The sequence below is a fragment of the Oncorhynchus mykiss genome, chromosome 9 (assembly GCF_057628025.1).
Source record: "Oncorhynchus mykiss isolate SJ-2025 chromosome 9, ASM5762802v1, whole genome shotgun sequence".
Taxonomy (NCBI): Eukaryota; Metazoa; Chordata; class Actinopteri; order Salmoniformes; family Salmonidae; genus Oncorhynchus; species Oncorhynchus mykiss.
The window spans coordinates 47,247,974-47,264,397 of NC_143030.1; the positions used below are offsets into that span (position 1 = coordinate 47,247,974).

Below are 16,424 nucleotides of genomic sequence, written 5' to 3' on the forward strand. Positions count from 1 at the left end.
GTGCGCTAACTAGCCAGCCATTTCACTTTGGTTACACCAGCCTCATCTCGGGAGTTGATAGGCTTGAAGTCATAAACAGCGCAATGCTTGACACACAACGAAGAGCTGCTGGCAAAACGCACGAGAGTGCTGTTTGAATTAATGTTTACGCGCCTGCTTCTGCCTACCACCGCTCAGTCAGATACTTAGATACTTGTATGCTTGTATGCTCAGTCAGATTATATGCAACGCAGGACACGCTAGATAATATCTAGTAATATCATCAACCATGTGTAGTTAACTAGTGATTATGAGTGATTGTTTTTTATAAGATAAGTTTAATGCTAGCTAGCAACTTACGTTGGCTTACTGCATTTGCGTAACAGGCAGTCTCCTTGTGGAGTGCAACAAGAGAGAGGCAGGTCGTTATTGCATTGGACTAGTTAACTGCAAGGTTGCAAGATTGAATCCCATGAGCTGACAAGGTAAAAATATGTCGTTCTGCCCCTGAACGAGGCAGTTAACCCACCGTTCCTAGGCCGTCATTGAAAATAAGAATGTGTTAACTTTTTTATTTTTTATTTCACCTTTATTTAACCAGGTAGGCTAGTTGAGAACAAGTTCTAGGCAACTGACTTGCCTAGTTAAATAAAGATTAAGTAAAGGTGTAAAAAAAAAAAATACTGATTTCCGATTGCTATGAAAACTCGAAATCGGCCCTAATTAATCGGCCATTCCGATTAATTGATTAATCGGTCGACCTCTAGTGTGTACGGCCTAGTACATCACCGGGGCCAAGCTTCCTGACATACAGGACCTCTATACCAGGCAGTGTCAGAGGAAGGCCCTAAAAATGGTCAAAGACTCCACCAGCCACCCTAGTCATAGACTGTTCTCTCTGCTACCGCACGGCAAGCGGTACCGGAGCACCAGGTCTAGGTCCAAGAGGCTCCTAAATAGCTTCCACCCCCAAGCCATAAAACTCCTGAACAACTAATCAAATGACTACACCCCCCCCCTGGAATGCTGCTGCTACTCTCTGTTATTATCAATGCATAGTCACTTTAATAACTCTACCTACATGTACATATTACCTCAATTACCTTGACACCGGTGCCACCGCACATTGACTCTGTACCGGTACACCCTGTATATAGCCCCGCTATTGTTATTTACTGCGACCAGGGTAGATCCTGGGTGGATCCTGCCTCTGTCACTGGAGTACTCACCTCAGTAAACCTCAGAACAGCATCATTCATCAGGGTTTCCCACTCTCCAATGTCAATTACTTTTCAATGACTTTACAAGGACGAAGGTTTTTCACCCACTGGTGATCACATAAAGTCCCAAATGGACCACATCCTGATCCTGTTCCAATTAAAAAATGAGTGCCAAGCCTTGTATAATGACAATGATTTACTAAGCCTTTGCCACAGTGAAACGTTGCACCTGTTGTTATTCAGAGGGAGCAAAATTAATACAAGGAAGCGTTTTACATTCAAAGGCGTCAATGTTCCACAGGTTAAAAACCTTAACAAATCTGACCAAGAGATAGGTTTGTTTCTTTGGCACATGTGCTTGCAGTTCCAGAATGGGTTCATTCACTGTACCCAATGTCCATCTTGTCTGGCGAACGGTTGTCTGGCTTTAATCCAACCTGGAAACAAGGGTAGACTCATAACAAATCTATAACCATAACTACGGTATATATAGATTGTAACATTTACATGTTACACTGTTAAGTGTCTCAGTCATGTAAGTGTAACCACGTTTTGCAACCCCACCATAGGGAAGAAGGAGAAGTAGGTCATTGGCTGTTTTGATGCTAAATATTTTCTGCCACTGCTCCCAGAGGGGAAAGAGTACTGCACCGAAGAGCAGCATTACACTGCATATTGATTGACTTCCAAAGAGCAGAAAGGTTATGCTTCTTTTGGAAGCAAAAGGCAAAGGTGTCATGTCAACACTTTGGTTATACTGAAAATACAAGTGAAGAAAATAGGATTCAGTTATTTTTATTGAACTTGTGTTTAAAATAAGTGCTTTGATTTGTCTGGAACAAATGGACAGGTAAGGGCTTAAGGTGGACCAAAATGGCCTCAGTCAGTCGCAAGTCGCAAGACATTGCTAAAAACGTCAGTAAAGAGGAAATAGAAATAGATCATCATAACAAATAGTTAACGACCATAATGTATAATCATCCACCACCCTAAAAAAAAAACAGCTAACTAAATGCATGGCATGATTATTTGCGGCAGAGCTGTTGTGATATTTGACCATAGTAAAAAGTGTATAGATAGACCAAAGAGGTGGATGGAAAGGAGAACCATCAAACAGTATATGCTGTGAACAAGACATTCTGTATCACACAGTCCTTGCCAGTAGGCATGGATAGGAAGAGAGCCTTTCTGTATGTTGGAACTGCAGAGCCACCCAAGTACAGCCATTCAGCCATTACGTGTCAAACATTTACAGTTGCACTCCTCTTCTCTGGATAAAAAATACCTACATTCACATGCATGGGTACCATCTGCATCCAATTGGCATGTGTAACTAACCAACCACTACAAAGAACCCAGTCAGGTAAAGAAAATAAAAAATGTCTGTGGTGTGACAGAACATAATGGGGAGAGAGAGATAGAGTGAGAGAGAGATCCTATATGATTTCTCAGCCAGACTATGGAAGCCAATGCTGAGCCAATAGCTCTTGACGTGGCTGAAATCGGTCAGGTCTGCCCAGCTTACATAAAGGCTTGGGAACATGGACGCTGTGCAGCCCAACAAGGGGGAGGGAGGGAGGTCTCACAGCTGAAACAGAGGGACAGGAGGGGACAGCAGGCTGGGAGAGCAGAGCAGAGCAAGCAGACGTCACATGGGCCAAGAACTGACAGACAGACATCACATGATCCCACACAACTCAGATATTTTTGACTGACTGAAGCAATTGAGGGGAATTATTAAAAGGCTTCTAGACCTATAGATTTATTTTCTTCGTTTTAGTCAGAAGGTTGGTGACATCGTAATAGGCCTTGGACATGCATGATGTTATGGACATAAGCACAACAGTCACAGTTAGGCAGCCATACTGTTAACCAGTAACACATTTGTTAAGTCATTTTCTGTGATTTTTATCACATATCTTGCTGTGCATGAACCATGTAACTAAGGTAAAAATTTCACATGAAGGCCTAGTAGTTACTCTTACTGTAACTACTTCAGTGACTGCAGAGAGAGAGATAAGTAATAATTACTCTTAATAACTTAAAATGTCCTTTCAATGTTAATTACAGGTTTAGTTAATATGTCATTACAATTTGTTACACTGTTGTTACCAAAGCAGTAGCCTGACGACTCGCGCTAAATTCTGTGTTCGCAACATACTTCAATCTGAGACTGCCATCATTGAAGTCGTTCGTAGTGACGAGGGGCACGAGGGGTGTTGTACAAAACAAAGTCATCAGAGATGGGATGGTGTCTAACAAATCAGATTACAAAGCCAATGACACATTTTCAACCCACCGCTTTACTCACTTGTGTTCTTGCTCTGGCCCAACCCATCGGTTTCAGGACCAAACAGGCGGCCCCAAATGTGTTCACATTCGGTGAAGGGTCGGGGAGGTACTCAGATCCAGACTCATTGCGGAGAAGAAAATAATATCCGTGGGTGTGACGTAGCATTTGGCCCAGAGCAAGGACTCTATGTGGCCATGCAAGTAAATGAGGAAATCCTGAATCTCTAAGTTATTCTGCCATAAAATGTTCAAAACTCAGAATAAGTAGCTTTAACTCTCAACTCCTGAAAATCCAAAAGACAGGCCAAACACACCACAGGGCCGGATCAGCTTTTCAATCCAAAAGACAGGCCAACACACCACAGGGCCGGATCAGCTTTTCAATCCAAAAGACAGGCCAAACACACCACAGGGCCGGATCAGTTTTTCAATCCAAAAGACAGGCCAAACACACCACAGGGCCGGATCAGTTTTTCAATCCAAAAGACAGGCCAAACACACCACAGGGCCGGATCAGCTTTTCAATCCAAAAGACAGGCCAAACACACCACAGGGCCGGATCAGCTTTTCAATCCAAAAGACAGGCCAAACACACCACAGGGCCGGATCAGCTTTTCAATCCAAAAGACAGGCCAAACACACCACAGAGCCGGATCAGCTTTTCAATCCAAAAAGCCTTTTTGCGCTGGATTTAGCCATCATAGGTCAGTTATGCATCCCCGCATCTGATTAATCTTTCATTAAATACAGAAGACACCTGAAGTGTTGTGGAATGACTAAGAGAGCATATAACTCAACACTTCACCAACAAATCCCATGGAGTGCTGATCATAGTGAATATTTGCTTGTTTTAAAATGACACTAGTACAAATAATAGGATATACCTATATCATAAAGATATATTACCATGTTATTGATATATGTATGTATGTATGTATGTTTGTATGTATGTATGCCATCATTGTAAATAGGAATTTGTTCTTAACTGACTTGCATAGTTAAATAAATAAAAAACAATTGGTTTAATGTATGTATGTATGTATGTATGTGTGTGTGTGTGTGTGTGTGTGTGTGTGTGTGTGTGTGTGCGTGAGTGAGTGATTGAATTGCAAGCAAAACCATTCATACAGATGATTCAACATCGCATTTAACATATTGGCAGACTATTTAACATAGCCTACCTACATTCTATTATCAAAGAAATAGCACATATGACTGAGATGGGGTTACAGGGTTACATGGTTTGTTCACTGCAAGTACCCCCCCCCCCAATATTATATGCTATGAAGCAGATACATTTCTATAACATACTGTATATTGACTACAGGTAGTTTAGGAGTCAAAACTTGTGGTAAGAACCATTAAAATGACTGAAGCACTGTTTTACCTATCGATATACTGTATTTCCTTGGAGTATTTTATCTAACGTTAGTTTTTTCTCTCAACAGAATTTCATCAGACTTTGATGCATACAAAATAACGGCGTTACAATTGTGACAGTCCCCCAGAAAGCATTTACTGTTGTCACATTAAAAAATATATAATAAAAACGACTTATTTACTTTTACACTACCATCACAATCCACCCCACTCCTAGATGTACATGATATTTGCCCAATATCTTACGAAATGAATAATTGATGGTGTATAATTAATGGATTTATGGTGAGAGTTTATTCACAATGACAATCATCCATGAACGTTTTAATTATGCATTCAGACGAGAAAAAGAAAAAGCAGCATTCTCTCTTACCTTCGACAGCCCCTACCATTGGAAATATCCATAAACAATATAAGATATCCATAACAACGGAAATACTTGGCATTTTGGCTGTAAAAAGCCAAGGTATTCATAGAAAACAGGTCCACCAGCGGGCCATTGACAGCGAATTAATCTACAAGAAGCGCAAACCCTCACAGCCAATGATTAGAACGAACCGCTTTTGAAGGGAGAACACGCGTCTAAAGCCAAATTTGGGCGAAACCAAAGGGAATCATTCAAAGGGGTAGGGCAATGTATCTATTGTTTGGAGATGGCTGCAGTTTTCATTTACAAGATAACCTCTGAATAGAGAGTGTAATAATTGTTGTATTTAATATATGTTGTAATTAAATAATATCAAAGCACACTATTATACTGTAGATGTCATTATTGTTGTGTACATGCATCACTAACTAGCACCATACTTCCACCACCACCACCACTACAGCCTACCACCAGTTGCAGCTGCATGATAAAATGGTTTGTTTTATTGATTGACTAAGGCTGTCTTCGTGGACATGTTTTGATCATTTATCAGTGCATCATCAACAAGTGAAACACATGCTGTTGAGAGGAGATAGAAGTTGCGCGGAGCTTGTTTCACTTTATGGTCAGTCAAGTCACTGGTTCTCTGAAGCAGCTGCGTAAAACATGTATTATTTCACTTCGCTGCTGGGATATTATGGGTTTTCAAACGCATAAACTGCAAATGTCATTTAGTGTATATATTTAGCTATACTAATGAAACTCTGCAGGCGAATAAATAAACAAAACAATCTCAGGCATGTCAACTACTTTCAAATGAAAAGATTAGGCATGTTTGGTGCTTCTCCTGGACGTTCACTATGTCGTTCAAGAACAATGGCGCCACCCTGAGTAGGAAACAGAGACTACATGATATGAGTAGTGTTTTAGGCAAAGGGTCTCTGGAGAGGATTAGAGTCAGATAGGTTGTCTGCTGGAAACATAAATTACAGATTGAAGCTTTAAAATCATAGAGAGGGTAGGCTATCTGGCAAAATCTGCCTAGTGTGATGGATCATCCCATTGTAATGCTAGGATCTTGTATGATCAGTAAGAAACAAGCGGCCCATTGTCAAATGTACACTTGATCTTTGGCCCTAACCTGAGAACATCAACAAAGCAATTTATCCTGGAATTAGCCCCAATTTAGTCATGGATTAACACCCTCCATTACTCCAATCAACAGCACTTAAAGCAATGCTACCACCCCCCCCCCCCCCCCTTCCTACTCTTAGGACGGTAGGTTATTAATATCCAAACAACCCCTTAATTAAGATCTGCCAATCAAAAAATTATGAGAAAATAAATGTTACTATATCTGTTTCTGCATTGCATTAAGACAGAATAACACACAATCAAGAAAAACCTATAAAAAAAATTAACAATTAATCCAACCACTGGCCACTGCATTGATATGTACATTATCCTACATGTGAATATATATTTGGGCCTTGAACACTGGCATTGGAAAACACTGAGTAAAGTTGTGTTAGCATCATTTAATGACTAGGTTGATCTAGCCCATCACATTTGTAGGGATGACACGTTTGATGCACATCAAACACATTGATGTGTTGTTCAAAACCATATGCATTTCTGGCGTCACATTACACTCGGAGCAGGGGCACAGCTTTCACTGGGGACAGGGGGGACATGTCCCCCCCGCATTCTGAAATTGCATTTTTGTCCCCCCCAATTTTATCATTGGAATGTGATACAACATGAGGCAACAGTGTGCTTTAGGACTATGTGGACGCCTCCGAGCGGTCGGGTATGCTGTTTGGAGTGTATCCGACTAGATAAACAAAACAAACAAAAAAATATTATCTTCCAACGACGTCTAAAACCAAAGTTGCGCTCCTGAATCAGAGAGTATGCAGCAGGCTGGCCCTGCATCTGTGTGCCTGTGGTGTCTGTCAAGACCCCTTAAAGGAATGACAAAATGAGGACATAGCATCCCAGTCAAGTTGACGTGTGTTCAATATTTACATCTAGAATATTTATATAAATTAATCATACCATGTGTGTTGTGGAAAAATGTATATCAAAGATTATGCCATCAATTGTTTGTTTCAATTTATTTATTTTCTGATCCCATTGCAAATGAATGTGAAACATGCCACTTGGATTTCAGTGGGAAAACCAGGCCGATTCACTGCAAATGCTGGTAGTAGACAAACATGTAAGGAGGAAGAAAAGCGAGCAGAGTGCTTGCCGACAGGAGAGGGAGAGAGGGAGGGAGTGAGAGGGAGGTGGGGGCGCGGGGAGGCAAATAGGGAGTGGGTCTAGGGTGAGGAAATAGAGCAGAAGGATATGGGACTGACATAAAGGAATCCAACATAACTCAGCCTCAAGATGAGCGAGGGCTGCAAACTAGCAGATTAGAGGATCCAGGGGTCGTTCCCATGGAAACCTTTGCCCAGGGAGATCAGCGACCCTCTACGAGCTGAGCACATTGTAGGTCACACATGGCACCAACGACCCGATCAAGTCTAATCTGTCTTGACTTGTGGGTCATAAATTGAACAGGAAAGCTGGTTTGTTTCACTGACAACACTCATCTCTTTATTAATGTAGATTCAGTCACACAGGCAAATTTAGCTACGCAACCAGGCTAGATAGGGAAGTAACTACGTCGGCCACATATTTTTTTATGAATGTTATGTAGATATACACAGTACCAGTCAAAAGTTTGGACACACATACTCATTCAAGGGTTTTTCTTTATTTTGACTATTTTCTACATTGTAGAATAGTAGTGAAGACATCAAAACTATGAAATAACACACGTGGAATCATGTAGTAACCCAAAAAGTGTTAAACAAATCAAAATAGTAAAAATTAAGAAAAACCCTCAAATGAGTAGGTGTGTCAAAGTGGCGTCCATCTGGCCATTCTACCATAAAGGCCTGATTGGTGGAGTGCTGCAGAGATAGTTGTCCTTCTGGAAGGTTCTCACATCTCTACAGAGGAACTTTGGAGCTCTGACCATCGCGTTCTTGGTCACCTTTCTGACCAAGGCCCTTCTCCCCGATTGCGCAGTTTGGCTGGGCTGTCAGCGCTTGGAAGAGTCTTGGTGGTTCCAAACTTCTTCCATTTAAGAATGATGGAGGCCTCTATATTCTTGGGAATACTTATGCAAATAAGGTATTTAAGTTTTTTATAAATGTGAAGGGAAAAATTATTCAGCCCCTTTGCTTTCAGTGCAGCAAACTCTCTCCAGAAGTTCAGTGAGGATCTCTGAATGATCCAATGTTGACCTAAATGACTAATGATGATAAATACAATCCACCTGTGTGTAATCAAGTCTCTGTATAAATGCACCTGCACTGTGATAGTCTCAGAGGTCCGTTAAAAGCGCAGAGAGCATCATGAAGAACAAGGAACACACCAGGCAGGTCCGAGATACTGTTGTGAAGAAGTTTAAAGCCGGATTTGGATACAAAAATATTTCCCAAGCTTTAAACATCCCAAGGAGCACTGTGCAAGCGATAATATTGAAATGGAAGGAGTATCAGACCACTGCAAATCTACCAAGACCTGGCTTTCAGCTCATACAAGGAGAAGACTGATCAGAGATGCAGCCAAGAGGCCCTGGATGAACTGCAGAGATCTACAGCTGAGGTGGGAGACTCTGTCCATAGGACAACAATCAATCGTATATTGCACAAATCTGGCCTTTATGGAAGAGTGGCAAGAAGAAAGCCATTTCTTAAAGATATCCATAAAAAGTGTCGTTTAAAGTTTGCCACAAGCCACCTGGGAGACACACCAAACATGTGGAAGAAGGTGCTCTGGTCAGATGAAACCAAAATTGAACTTTTTGGCAACAATGCAAAATGTTATGTTTGGTGTAAAAGCAACACAGCTCATCACCCTGAACACACCATCCCCACTGTCAAACATGGTGGTGGCAGCATCAGAGATTTGTCTTCCAACAAGACAATGATCCAAAACATAAAGCAAAATCTACAATGGAATGGTTCAAAAATAAACATATCCAGGTGTTAGAATGGCCAAGTCAAAGTCCAGACCTGAATCCAATCGAGAATCTGTGGAAAGAACTGAAAACTGCTGTTCACAAATGCTCTCCATCCAACCTCACTGAGCTCGAGCTGTTTTGCAAGGAGGAATGGGAAAAAATTTCAGTCTCTCGATGTGCAAAACTGATAGAGACATAACCCAAGCGACTTACAGCTGTAATCGCAGCAAAAGGTGGCGCTACAAAGTATTAACTTAAGGGGGCTGAATAATTTTGCACGCCCAATTTTTCAGTTTTTGATTTGTTAAAAAAGTTTTAAATATCCAATAAATGTCGTTCCACTTCATGATTGTGTCCCACTTGTTGTTGATTCTTCACAAAAAAATACAGTTTTATATCTTTATGTTTGAAGCCTGAAATGTGGCAAAAGGTCACAAAGTTCAAGGGGGCCGAATACTTTCGCAAGGCACTGTATATTGTAACGATCGTTGTCATCCTCGGATGAGGAATAGGAAGGATCAGACCAAAACGCAGCGTGGTTAGTGTCCATGTTAATTTTAATAAATAAACTGAACACTGCAATAACCAAAAAACAACAAAGAGAGAGCGGGAACGAAACGAAACAGTTCTGTAAGGTGAAGAACCACAAAACAGAAAACAAATACCCACAAACACAGGTGGGAACAGGCTACCTAAGTATGGTTCTCAATCAGAGACAACGATAGATTGGGAACCATACCAGGCCAAACACAGAAATACAAAACATAGAACAAAAACATAGAATACCCACCCCAACTCACACCCTGACCAAACCAAAAATAGAGACCTAAAAAAGGAACTAAGGTCAGGACCTGATATATATATATCAGCTCATACCCTAAAATGCAAAGGGATAAAGCACACACACATACACACACACAGATAAGCACAGCCATGGAAGCAATGTAAAACATTTTTACAGTGTACAAAAGAGCTATACAACTATCGTGGTCTTGGATAAAGGTATTCTTTATAGAAGTCCATATTCCATGGGCTTACATCATGCGTTAGGAAAAGACGCCCACCTACTCGCTTCCCTGATTTGGTCAATTGTGCAGACTCAGACTATGATCAAACAGAACCCCTGACGGTTTCCTGTCTGTAATGACACAACAAAGCCATCAGGTGTTATTTTGAAAATGATGTTGAAAATGTGACCTCCAGGCAAATAACAGTGCTTGGGATATAAGACTTAACTAGAAAAGCGTTATTGCAGCCATAGAAATCTAATTCATTGCAAAGAATAGGGAAAAATGGTCAGTGTGGCTTGGTGAGATGAGCCTAGGCGGGGGTGTCTCCTGAATAGTGCAAGGCTGAGGGAGATCAAATCAAATCAAATTTTATTTGTCACATACACATGGTTAACAGATGTAAATGCGAGTGTAGCGAAATGCTTGTGCTTCTAGTTCCGACAATGCAGTAATAACCAACGAGTAATCTAGCTAACAATTCCAATACCTTATACACACAAGTGTAAAGGGATAAAGATTATGTACATAAAGATATATGAATGAGTGATGGTACAGAGTGGCATAGGCAAGATGCAGTAGATGGTATCGAGTACAGTATATACATATGAGATGATGTATGTAAACAAAGTGGCATAGTTTAAAGTGGCTAGTGATACATGTATTACATAAAGATGCAGTAGATGATATAGATTACAGTATATACGTATACATATGAGATAAATAATGTAGGGTATGTAAACATTATATTAAGTAGCATTGTTTAAAGTGGCTAGTGATATATTTTACATCAATTCCCATCAATTACTCAGGGTGTGGCGTGAGGTGGAGAGGTGATGAGGTCCAAGGTGGATGTCTGAAGATGTCCTAATATGGATGCCGTACCATATAAAAAATATTTCACCACCACAAATCATAACTATTTCCTGAAATTACTATTCCCAGTCCCACCACCCAGTGAACTTGTCTTTGATAATGATGCGTACTGAAGTGTGGGTGCACAACATTTTTTTTGACATTGCTGGCGGAGGTGACACAAGCCTGCTCTGGAAGACATTTCTGGAGACACACTGAGTGAACAACAAAGACTGCCACGCATCTGCAGGTAAAAGCAAATAGTTAATGAGTCATTTAATATCTGGAGCATGTGCCAGATATTGTTCTTCAGTGAATTCACCAGCTCTTTATTTTAGACTTTTCATAAATGCTTGGGATTGTATCTGTCTCTCTGGATTGTAATTAGCATCTCACTTTGACTCCTGTATGATGCCAGTGTGAAGAGAAGACTATTCATGCTGGATGGGGTTAATGTCTGTCTGTCAGTCTGTCTGTGAGTCCACTGCTCAGTGACCTCCCACTCTCTCCTGCCTGGCTGCAGTGATGAGTTCACACAGATGGGAGGTGTCAGATATGGACAGCAAATAGAAGCTTCCTCTATTCACTTGTGTGAGCAAAGGTGGAAAGGTGTCTTGAAAAAAGCTTTCGTTTGCACTCTCCCTCACTCTTGCATTTTGGTACAGTCCATAATCAGACACAAAAGCACATCTAACACACATTTTGAATATAAGACAGGCTCTGAAACGTAGGAGCAACAAGGATTTCCTCCTCCACCCACATGCAGTAGTCCATTCTGAGGATGGTTTCCGCATTCACTTTGTGTTTTGTCTGTGCTGTATGGCCCGACTGCCTGGGATACAAACGGATACTAATGAAGTCAAGTCAGGAAGTTGGAGGACCTTTGCTCCGGTGAGCAGCACTTCCCGCGCAGGGTGACGTTTTTAAACAAAGACACTGGGTAAACATTGCTATGGGGTGTTGATTAAATCCCAGCCTGTAAAGCGGTTCTAGAATAGGACAGTAAATACCTGAACTGGGTACTGGTATGGAAGGCATGTAAAAGTAATCCCGAAAAACAGAGATTAAATATCAAAGGGTCGTAAAGACTAAAGTGCTTCATGCACATAAATAAGTCAATCCTTTAAATGTACTGATCAACACAATGTAAAAAAAACACAAGACATACATTCGCTGGCTGTTTCCATGTCCACAAGATACCAAACAAGTTGTATTCAGATTACCTATAATTAACCTTACAAAAAACACACAGACAGAAATAGGATTGTCAACTGCAACCGGAATGTTCACAGACTATAGATGGAGTGGGGCCTTGGAGACAACAGGACTGTCCCTGGGTTTCCCTCTCCTGTGGAAAATGTCCTTGCGTTCTCTCTTCCGTCCCTTCCTCGCCTGCCTTTGAAAAAGGTCAAAGGTAATCAACTACATGTGACAAGGAGAGGAAACGTGGAAACAAATGCCCTTGTATTAAATGACACTCTCCTTCTCTACACGCACATCATCAAGCTAATGACGTTTATACAGAGGAGGAATCCCAATATATATGTTTAAGTGGTAAAAATAAATTGTATAGATAAAAGATAAGTAGCTTTGGTTTTTAAACGTGTGCATGCTTTTCTCCTCCAAGAAAACAACAGCTGATTTCTATAACATATGAAGTGGTTAGCTGATACATATTGTTACAGTTGCGTAAATTCGAATCTGGTATCAGGATAAATATAACAATGAGTCACCAATTTTATACTATGTATTATTTATTAGCTAAGTAATAAATGGCAAATGCAACTTTCGTATATACGGGCTCACTGTAATACCACGCAGGGCAGAACAGAGAACTGACAGGATGTATGTAAACAGTATTCTTTATACTGTGATAGACATAGTTCCAACACGTCTGTTGGCCTATCACAGTAGAAACTGGGCGGTGGTTTAAACTTGCCCAGCCTATTGCAGGCGCTCAGGCGGGTCCCCGCCTCTTGGCGCTTCTTGGAGTTCTCCCTCCTCGATGTATAGATCCTTACTGTTCTGGTATTGCAGCCTAGTTAGAACAGTTGCTCAGTTCCTGCTATTGTGTTGTTCAGTATTTTTCCATCTCAGTTAAAGCTAGTGATGACCACCCCTCCCTATCACAACTTTGTAAGATACAGCAAGTCACACCATGTGCTCAATATTGTTACATACAAACACAAGGACAAAGCATCTGCTGGGCTGTTATCTACAGTTTCGCAACATCCAGGTCACACCATGTTACTCAGTTCTTGTCACACACAAACAGGCAAGTAGCAAGCAGTTGTTTAATCTCATAATGATGCTCCAGTGCACAAATGCAGACACCTCACACAACCAACATCAGATGATATTTAATCATATGTCTACTAATGGCTATAATGTAAAACACAGGATCCAGCAATATGAAGTGGTTAGCTGATACATATGAAATGGTTAGCTGGTACATATGAAGTGGTTAGCTGGTACATATGAAGTGGTTAGCTGATACATATGAAATGGTTAGCTGATACATATGAAGTGGTTAGCTGGTACATATGAAGTGGTTAGCTGATCCATATGAAGTGGTTAGCTGATACATATGAAGTGGTTAGCTGATATGAAGTGGTTAGCCTCCTCTAAAAGCTTAAATTTGTTTGGATTCTGTAAGAGCCGTCATGGTATATCTAGAACCTACTCTGTGTAAACTAATAGAGGAAAATGTGTTTTTTTTAAACACAATCAATTAAAAATATATATATCAGTGCATTCACAACTCCAAATTGTAATGCTAATACTGTTGCTGAGTTTACTCGGATCCTGGAGAAATCCAATCAATCCTTAGTGGTGCTTAGTTTTGCTATCATTGTTGCTATTATCAAATCGTGTATTATGACATGAGTGTGTCACGGCTGGCTAAAGCAATAGCATCTACTGCCCCCTTGTGGTCTGATTGGAAAGCATGACGGTAATAACCACATAACTCCTGAATGGCTTTTTTGGGTCATAGTCATAAGGTGAGACTTCATACAACAGAGGATAATTATGATAGGGGCAGACATTTATAATTTCTGATAAAGTGTATGAGGGCATATGGTGGACCTGACTTCCCACGTCCGTATCACAGTCACAGCTCATACTGTATGTCAGTACTGTTATATCATGCATCATAACTGAATTAACTGTGCAGCTACTGTATCTGTCTCTCTTAGGTATTTGAGCTTCCTACCCATCAAAAGAAGACCATCGCACTCTCCCCAAGAAAATGTAGTGCGTAAAACCCTGGAATTCAGGTAAAGTAAAATATTTGAGATTGGTCCGCACTAAAAAAAGACGTCAAGCTTACTTCTTCATTTTTCTCCTGCATCAGGTTGCTAACATACACAGACGTTGCAGCTTTCGCCTTCTTCAGTGGGCAGCTTCCTACCCATCTGCTTGTTACAGATGTAGGATCTTAATTTGGCCAGTTTCTCACAGCAGGAAAATGATCCTGCAGCACATATAATGAATTAACATTTTTGTAGGGGTTGATTTAAAAAATTGTTAGCGCAACATAAAAAACTTAAGAATCTTTTTTAAACCTTGAATACATTACAAGTTTGGTTTCGAGAGCTTGGGACTACAAGGTTCTATCTGCAAAAATATGATTCTGAGATAATTGCCTTTTAAGTCCCAAACCCTCATTGGTTTGAATGGAGTCAGCAATTTTTATCTTGTATTCTTTTGAACATCACAACATGAATTGGGGTATTTAGAGTACTATATAGGTAGAGAACATTGAACAGAACAGGACTATGTCAATAACTTAATTTTGACAAAAATTCAGATAGATCCTTATAGTCCCAAGTTCTCGATTTCCTGCTGTGTAGGAAATTTCCTGCAAAAACAGGGTGATCAAATTAAGATTTGATATCTGTACTACCTGTTCTTATAAAACTCAAACTTTTCCACATACATATGTACTTATCTTATGACATCTATTGCGTTCATAAACCTGCAGACAGCATATGAAGTGCCATGGAATAAAAACTAAGTAAATTGTGTAAATGTCATCATCAATAAATCTCATCAGTAAATCTCATTCATTTCTACTGCAGTGACTTGAACACATTTAAGTTTGACATGTGATGTGTTTGGTCTACAGTGTGTATAGTGTGTTTGAATCTGTAGTGTTTGATGGTGGAAGGTTACTGAAAGTTATAGTGGTGCATTACTAGGCTTTATACCTTCGTCTTGACGATAAATCATAATCAGTTCCTAATGAAAGTTACACTTGAGTTGGAGTGAAACTAGTATTTGCAGACACACACACATTATCCACTTCACTGTGAGAAGGTAAAGCAAGCTGAGATATATGTAACTGAGTGCATAAAACATATGTCATACCCATGTAATCCTTGTCTATTTGGCAGAAGCAGAATCCGAAGCAACATACAGGTTGTGGTAATCTCGGCACCTAGAACCAACTCTCAGCTACTCGGGCTGTCACAAGAGACTAAGGCAGTGGTGAACTATAAATTGGCCCTGGCTCGTGTAATATTGCTCATCTTCAATGCCGTAAGCACATTATTTTACATTTACATTTGAGTCATTTAGCAGACACTCTTACCCAGAGCAATTTACAGTTAGTGTGTTCATCTTAAAATAGCTATGTGGGACAACCACATATCAGTATATCAGCAAAGTCAGAGCTAGTAAGGGTGAAAAGAGTCAAGTTGAGGGGGTTTAAGATACTCTTTAAGATAGTCTTTGAAGAGGTAGGGTTTCAGATGTTTTCAGTAGATGGGCAGGGACTCTGCTTTCCTAGCTTCAGGGGGAAGCTGGTTCCACCATTGAGCAGCCAGGACAGAGAAGAGCTTGGACTGGGCTGAGCCGGGAGCTGCCCTCCTGTACAGGGCGCTTCCTGTGTGAGGTAGGGTCGTACTCTACGGATGTTGTAGAGCATGAGCCTGCAGAAGTGAGTAACTGCTTTGATGTTTACAGAGAACGACAGGGTGTTGTCCAGTGTCACGCCAAGGTTCTTTGCACATTGGGAAGGGGACACCATGGAGTTGTCAACAGTGATGGAGAGGTCTTGGAGTGAGGAAGAGCAGCTCCGTCTTGTTGAGGTTCAGCTTGAGGTGGTGGGCCGATATTCTGCCAGACACGCAGAGATGCGTGTCGCCACCTGGGTGTCAGAAGGGGGGAAGGAGAAAAGTAGTTGAGTGTCATCCTCATAGCATTGATAGGAGAGACCATGTGATAGAGCCAAGGGATTTGATGTATAGAGAGAAGAGGAGAGGGCCTAGAACCTAGCCCTGGGGGACACCAGTAGTGAG

At 40.8% G+C, this 16,424-nt stretch overlaps 1 protein-coding gene across 2 annotated transcripts in view; it reads right to left on the bottom strand.

Moving 5' to 3' along the window:
* LOC110532127 (ephrin type-B receptor 2) overlaps positions 1 to 5,477 on the bottom strand; it is a 56,619-nt gene extending 51,142 nt beyond the window's left edge. For both annotated transcript variants that reach the window (XM_036988043.2, XM_036988042.2), the window contains exon 1: positions 5,245 to 5,477. In XM_036988043.2, the coding sequence (XP_036843938.1) occupies positions 5,245 to 5,317 (73 nt within the window). In that variant the 5' untranslated portion in view covers positions 5,318 to 5,477. The remainder of the gene's footprint in view (positions 1 to 5,244) is intronic.
* Positions 5,478 to 16,424: the final 10,947 nt, after the last annotated feature.